General features: G+C 42.1%; 1 protein-coding gene across 1 annotated transcript in view; it reads right to left on the reverse strand.

Annotated features, from left to right (window-relative positions):
- Positions 1-189: 189 nt before the first annotated feature.
- Positions 190-8,199, reverse strand: part of LOC116384278 (C-myc promoter-binding protein-like) — a gene marked incomplete at its 5' end in the record, with an annotated part of 33,755 nt that continues 25,745 nt past the window's right edge. Inside the window, 5 exons of the mRNA XM_031848782.1 lie at positions 190-613; positions 2,387-2,479; positions 2,751-2,870; positions 4,758-4,899; positions 7,887-8,015. Of these exons, the coding sequence (XP_031704642.1) occupies positions 420-613; positions 2,387-2,479; positions 2,751-2,870; positions 4,758-4,899; positions 7,887-8,015 (678 nt within the window). The remainder of the gene's footprint in view (positions 614-2,386; positions 2,480-2,750; positions 2,871-4,757; positions 4,900-7,886; positions 8,016-8,199) is intronic.

The raw sequence follows: 8,199 nt of genomic DNA on the forward strand, positions 1-8,199 counted from the left end.
TCATAGATATCACCATGAAACTTCACCACTTCATCACTCACATTAAGGGGAGTATTTATTGTATTACAAGTTTTCTGACATTGTATGTTTAAATATGCAAATGAGGCATTATGTAATGCTAACTTTTAGTGAATTTAGTAGAAATCTACAGACGTAAATAAACAAAGTAGTAGAATGAACTCCTGAATGTGTATTTTGGATGTTTTCTTTCCTCTAGTCTGAAAGAAGACTGATCAGTGCATGAAAACCGATGATTTTTTTGCATGAGATCTCCTTAAAAAGAAATACGTTGAAGGATAATACATGACTGAAAAGCTTTAATGTTGAGAAACCTCAGAGAATGAATCGTCTCTGGAGGAGAAAGATCAAGACGGAGGAAGAGGAAATCCTGCGCCGCTGCGAGGAAAACTTGAGGAGAATCATCTTTTTTTCAGAAGGTACAGTAGACAGAAATATGAGGTGCTATCAGAACAGACAGAATACTGACGGGAGCTGCAGTCGCTCTCCTTCTTGTCGTCTTTGCCGGCGGTGGCGGCGGCGTCCTGAGCACCGGGGTCTCCTCTCCGAACCTCCTCTTTGGACAGCGAGTTATATCCCAAATCTGACTGATCCCCTAAACAGAGAGAACAGAGACAGAGAGATGGACACAAGTCTCTAGATATTAAACCACAGGATTACAGAAATATGCGACACAAATCATGGAAAAACTACGCAGAGGAACACGACATCTCTCAGAGTAGCTGCACTTTAACAACACTGTATGTGACACCGCTCCTATTACTGTTTTCACCGGATCTACACAAAACCACCAAAAAAGCCTTTTACACACGTACACTGAGGTAGAGACATACTTCTTCCCTTTCATCTCCTCAGTTGTGGGAGAGGAGGAAGCAGCTGAATCCTCCTCGGGCCACGCAGAGATCTACAGTTACTGTGAGTTTCACAGCTGCTAATGAACTTAACTGTTAAGCCTTGATAACTCCAGGCCCACTCTTCTATCTGTCTGCGAAACCTCCCCACCATTTGTTCCGTTCTTTCATCTTCGTCTCTAAACACAGCATCCAGAGTAGAGATGCACCGATACCAGAACCTCAGTGTTCGTTTTGTGAGCTGAAACTGTGACCAAATGTGTTCGTCAGCGACCAAAGATGAGACGATGACGAGACGGTGACTTCAGTGACGATATCAAACAAAAAAAGACGAGACTGTAGTTTATTTATTCTGACATCTTCCTCATTTTCATCCCCTTCCACCTCCTCTTCCTCTCAAACACATAAATACGTCGCTCGGTCCTGTTTCATGCATAAATTTGGCTGTTTTGCAGGTCGGGTTTGGGTTCGAGTGGTTAATTAAAAACATATTTTGTGTGATAGATCGTAAACACACGCTCTTCAACTCATCAGGAACAAAATAAAAAACGTCTTAGTTAGTCTTTTGCCCCACATTTAAACCCTTAATCCTGTAACTCAGAGAATGATTGAATAGTTCCCAGTGATCTTATTTTTAATGGTATAAAATCCCTACAAAGCTGCATTCTTAATCATTAAACCTGTTTTTCATCAGATAAATAAGATCAAATCTTACAGTAATTTAAACAAGTTCGACTTAAATGACAAAATTCTTGTTTGGCTGCACTAGACTTACTGAAATATTCAATACAATCTGATGAAACAGGTCATTTGACACGCGACTAAGACTAAGTTAAGAAACTGCTGACATAATTAAGAGGGAAAACATTTTGACTAAAATCTTCTGACTTTTCGGCGACGAAAACATTTTGAGTCGTCGTCGACTAAAATGACTAAACTGTGACTCAAAAAGATCTTCTGTTAAAGACTAAGACTAAGTCTAAATCAGCTGCAATTCACACTGACGCTGATCGCGTATCGGACACCATTACTTCAATAAATAACAAACTCATACATTTATATCTATGTGTTCATTTGCTACATTTTGTTTTAAAAAGTAAGGAATGTAATGTTTAAGTCAGTCTCTTCCTCACAGCTGATTGATTAAACACGGTGCTCGATAACTCGGCAGATACCCAAAGCCCAGGTATCGGTATCGGGACGGAGAATGTCGGATCGGTGCATCCCTCGTATGGATGCCGAGGAGCAGTCTCCGTGATTAAATAAGCATTTCCATAATCAGAAAGAGAACGTGCCTCTGGGTAATTACTGTCCATAGTTGACAATGACACATCACTCTGTGGTGAAGCGAGAGAACAGAGAGAGAGCAGCAGACTGTGCCGGGTAGAGAGACACAAACACCGTGGAGGACAGAAAAAGAAAAGCGTTACGTGAAAGAGGACAGAAAACGTTGCAGCTCAGGTGAGATGAGACGGAGAAATGAGACAAGACATGCAGACTGACAGGAAGAGGATTACCTGGGTGGAGGGTGGCTTCTCTGAGCTCAGAGCCCCCCCGGTGTGGGTGGACCACCGGGGCCCCGGCGCCCACGCCGCAGCCCCCACGGCCGACTGCATGCAAGGGCAACACAGGCAGGGCCAGAGTGAAGGGCAGGGTTAGGGACAGAGCACAGCAGAAACCACACAAGGGAGGGACATGGATGGACGACGGAGATGATGGGAGAAAAAAAACAGAGAAGAGGAAGTGGGGAAAATGAGGAAGAGGCCGGTCGGTGAGTGAAGGAAGGAAGGAGGATACAAAAACAAAATGTCATTGAGAGAGAAGATGTAGAACAAGATGGCTGCCTGTGACAGACTGAGCGAAGGAGCAGGCTGAGAGTACCTGTGCTAGATCTATCGTCAGCGGGGTCTACTCGGGCGGACTCGGTGGCGAAGGGGCCCAGGTTAGTGTCGGCGGAGATATCCAGGCTGCCGTGACTCACGGCGTCCAGGTCGCTGCCATCTGCCCAAAGACAACAAGGCGTTACACACGGACGCCGGGCGCCAGGTCGGCTTTCTAAAATAATTATTTGCATCTTTAAGCGTCGACGATTTGATGACAAGAACAAGTCCAAATGAGTTCTACGGTGTTTCTGTGAAGAAACAGCGTGTTGATGGTCTCTTGCTTCTGTGAATTGATTTAAATCCGGCTGAGGCAGCATAAGAGAAATGGCCGTTTAAAAGATTAAAAATACTTTTGCAAAAAGCATAATTCATGAGACAAATGTCTTCAAAATGCATAATTTAGTAATAATGAATTCCAGGCGCCAGCGTTAAACAATGACAGTACCACTTTAATTCACTAGAAAGGAGCTGAAGTGTAACTCTAAATACTTTAGAACATTTACGTGTAAATTGGTTCTAATTAGAGGAAAAACAAAGACCGACTCGTTTGTTTCACTTCCAGTTCATTAGTTCCCTAAACTCTGAAAATGAACTAGACAGTGTTTTAGTCTCGCGCACAGCCGGTGAGAATAACGTGCATGAAATGTGAAACTTGATACACGTCATTGAACATATTTGGTGACTTAAGTTTCCAATAATAAATTAACATTCATTTGGGTTTAAAAAGAGTTTAGCTGTTCTTTAAAGAAAATCCCTCTCAAAGTCAGCACAATTAATACGATGTGTGATGTGTGGGATGGGAGTGGAGTTATGGAGTGTTCACACTAAACAGGAACACAATTAAATACAAAGTCAATGCAGAAGACGCAAAATCTGCGTCTTTCATGCATTCATGCGACGTGAAATATTTCAACTAAAGCGAGTAATTCGCGAGACGCTGTGTCACGAAAGCCTTTCAGCGTTGAGATTGTCCTCCTGTTGTCACTGACGTTCTTGAATTAGAAATAGCACATTAAATGTACATACATACGCTGGTACATATACATTTATACACAGACTTCCTGTGGTACATCGCTGCTGTATTTATGCCTGGAGGACGATATTTTGAGAGTTGACGCAGCAGCTACGATGTTAGCGTAGCCTAGCACCGATAGAGCTGAACTCCATTTTGAAAACAAGCATTTTAAAAGTTGTTTGCTTGTCGTCTTGCTGACAGAACTGACGAAGCATGAATTCAGACTTTTCACAAATCGGCATCATTATGTAGATATTTCGGCATCCTTTCTATCAGTTTATTGCAATTAAATCACAGCATATCTGTTTATTGTGGGTTCATACCGCCGCAGTAAACCAGCCGCTACGTAGTGAATACAGCTCGGTAAAATGCCGGCTTGTGTCTCTTAGTGGTGTGTTGAGAGGAGTGTGTTTCACAGGAACAATGGTCTCTTTCAAACTGTTTAGGAACAAAGAGCTTACGACTGGTAACAGAGGTTAGCAGGGACTGGGGTTAGCATGCTGGCATGCATGGGGATGCTGAGATAGTTTAATAGTTTCACCTTTTCAGCTCTGCTGGCCTTTTATTACAACTGACATATTTGAATTCAAGACATTGGATGTGATGGTAAAGTAGGATCTTGCATTGTTTATAATGTTATTGACTTCAATTTGTCCTCCAAGTCTTTGATGTATTTGGATTGTACCAGTCTAACTGATATATTTAACATTGGTATTCTTCTTCTTGGATGAAGACCATTCACTTGTATTATGTCAGTTGTTTTGTATGTCATCTTTTTGTTCCCCTACACCATTACAACTCTCTACATATACCAGCTTTAATACACCTGAACGTGTCACAGAAACCTTTCCGAGCTACCAAAAAGAAACCACATTTTAAGTTATCATGGCTTTATAACAATGGATGTTGGCATTTGATAGAAAGTGGTCCTTAATATTTAATTTGCGGGATCATTGCCGGTCCTCAGACGTGCCGAGCGTTCTCAGTTACCTGACAGAGGACTCTGGGTGAGCGGAGCGTGTCGTCGTAGCGCCTGCTTGAACTGCGCTACGCCCAGAATGACGTTCCTCAGCTTCATCCACAGGAAGTACCCTCCTCTGGTGCTGGAGGGCCACGTGCTCTCCAACACTGCCTGAGGACGAGGAGGAGGAGGAGGAGGAGGAGGCAACAACGTATCAGGATAAGATGATAAGGTAAGATCATTAGAAGACATTCATTACTGGGACAAATGACTCTGCAGCAGTCAAAGGTATTTATGGGCTCCAGCTCCAATCGCCAGTGAAGGAAACATGATGCTATGTGACTCACGTTGAATTTAATTTATAATAAATAAAATCAAGTGGAATTTGGAAAATGTATTATAATTTTAAAACATACAAAACACAATTATTATTCTCTCCGCAAAACAACCAGACTCCAGTCAGAAAACAGCACATTTACCTCGCTGATCATCAATACACTAAAACACACTAAACCTTAACAGAAACTAAAGAAAGTCTTAGTCTTGTGAGAAGAAACAGTCGTTGTTTGCTCTCCTCAAAGCTACCAGACTCCATTGACAGATGATCATCAAAACACAATTCATTCAAACACAGAAGCAAAAATAAAAAAGAAAGAAGTAACCACAAGAAACACAGAACTACAGAAAGGTAAACTCTGTTATCTACAGGCCAAAGTAAAGAAGTCTATCCCTTGTTATCAACATGTTTCCTGCGTTTAAAGCAGCTGCATATATGCACAGATGTTGGTGTATAAGGGTTATAAATAAATCTCTGAGCACTGTGAGAATATTGTGTGAAGTGCAGCTCTTACATCATCCGTTCACTTTCTGCTCAACATGAAGTGAGTGAACGAAAACCGACCCATTCCCCGTTCCATATAAAAAAATCATCTTTGAATGAATTTTTCATCAAAGGCGTTTAACTGCGGCGGTGTTTTTTCCACTGCACAGTCGCTCTCAGCATCACAAAGGGAAGAGCAGAGGCTCTGCAGCTGTTGGTGGCCAAGTCACGTTCCACAGTCTCTGTCTGCTCCTAGAAAACACTTCAGGAGTCCACTGAACAAAAACACCATTCTGAGGAGACAAGGGGCCGTCGTCCTGCTCCTGTGATGCACGGTGTTTGACAGAGTGTAGCTGCAGCAGATCGTTACTTTAGTCATTAGGAAAACACACCGATTCACTGTCTTGCAGAGACTTAGATTAGAAGGTTGATACCGCTCTCATACCTGTTCGTTAAATATGAAGCTGCAGCCAGGAGGTGGTTAGCTTAGCTTAGCATAAAGACTGGAGACTGGAATTTCTAGCTCTGAAGCTCACAACATTATATGTTGATTTTACGGCTGTCCTCGAGTAGAATTTCTTATTCGACTAACGCTCATACGATTAGTTGATTTAATGACAGATCCGTAAAAATGAGTTTCTCCACAAAGAATCACACAGAAGCAGCACATTAAATCTCTGAACAGGGAACAGGTATATTTAAGCTGCAAATGGCACAGATTACTTCCGCTTCTACGTTGGAGCATCACGGTAGTTTTGATCTTCTGTTCAGTTTCAGGAGGACTTTAGTTCTGTTTATTTCTGATTTAGCCGTTTCTTCCTCACTTATTTCACATCTATTTTAAAGCTAACACCAAAATATGAAGTCCTCTGACATAAAGAATAGATAAGTGCTTCTGCACAGACTGAAAACCTCTCCTCCTCCTCCTCCTCCTCCTCAGACTTCAAAGACCTAAAGAAGCATGAAAGGAGCAGAATCCTCTGCAGATGTAGCAGCTTGGTGTGAGTGGAGGAATGAGCCACCTTGTGCCTCCCAGCCTTCTATTTCTAAGACGAAATAAGATCCTCTGAGGCGTCAAAACACAACGGGGGAACCTTTTTGTTCTGCGGCCACGTCTCCCACATCAGCCCACTCATTCTTTTACTCCCTGGGTTGCCAGATCAGAGACAGACTGAAGCACCAACCAGAGAGGAGCAACTGAGCACAGTGGTGTCATAATGTGGATGCATGTATTTATGTGGCTATTGTGAATCACAAATAAACACTCGACTGCAATCAGTCTGCTCTATAATATAATATAATATATTATAATATATTGTGCGGCTTAATGAGGTGTTTTTATGCAGAGCGTGTCTTTAGAGGTCATGTGATGATTATTCAGAATATTCCTACAGTAACTTGTACTTCTCTGCATTTTAATATCGACTTTATCAAACTGCGACGTATATTTTTAATCACATCTGACACGACGCCTCCAGCAACATAAGTTCTGATCGTACCGTTTTGTACAGCAGACTCTTCTCCTGATGTTCTGACATTTATTGTATTTCATTGCTCTGACTGAGTCTGTATTTTCATCCATCACAGCTGATGGAAAAGGGAGAATCTGTGGGATTTGGGCGGCTGTGGCACAGAAGGAAGAGTCGGTCGCCTTCTTATCGGAAGATCGGCAACTCAATCCCCGGCTCCTCTGGTTTGCTTTCTAGAGTGTCCTTTAACAAGACCCTGAACCCCCCAGTTCCTCCCAATCTCACCAAAGTCATCCGTTTCATTCTGAAAAGTCAGATTTTTAAAAACTAAAATGCCTCAGTTCAATATTTTGTTTCAAAACAAAACTATTCAGAAGATTTTCTACCACTAAACCTCATGCTGATGTGTGTTTGTTCAAGTCTCATATGTCACTGGATATAAATGAATGCAAGCAGTGACTAAAAAAAAGTGTCCAACATCTGTCATTACAGGAATGTGAAACAATAAGACGTGTCTTCTGATTAATAAATGTGTAGCTTTGTGTAGAACATCTCATCAGTGTGTGGATGTGTGTGAATGGGTGAATGTTGACATGTACTGTGCAGCGCTTTGAGTGCTCGGAAGACTGGAAAGGGGTTTTAAAACGGCAAGGCCGTTTACCATTTGTTTGACATTTGTTCACTCATTAGTCAAACTTTCAGCAGAACCAGCAGAATACTCTGAGAACAACAGCACTTGGGAGTCCCAGTGATAATATATTCATATCAGCGCTTGTGTGACAGACTGCACCGGGCAGGAATTTATGAGCTGCAGCCTTAATCCACCGCTTTACCCCCCATACATCAGGATCAACAGAGCGATACCGTACCTTGTTGTAGTAGCCGTAAGTGATGGCATTGGGGTGCACTCCGGCCTTCTTCATCTCAAAGAGGACCCTGACTGCCAGCACGGGTTGGCCATACTGTCCACACAGCTGCATCAGCACCCGGTAGCACACCTGCACAGAACATGTACACGTGTGAATGTTGAGGTAGAAAGACAACAACCCCGAAAGACGGGACGTGGTTCAAGAAATTGGCTGATTAAACAATATTAAAAAAGGTAAATCAGAAGGTACGCATAACACACACACACTATATATATATATATATATATATATATATATATATATATATATATAT

This window comes from Anarrhichthys ocellatus, unplaced genomic scaffold (genome assembly GCF_004355925.1).
Source record: "Anarrhichthys ocellatus isolate YVR2014 unplaced genomic scaffold, GSC_Weel_1.0 scaffold8, whole genome shotgun sequence".
Lineage (NCBI taxonomy): Eukaryota > Metazoa > Chordata > Actinopteri > Perciformes > Anarhichadidae > Anarrhichthys > Anarrhichthys ocellatus.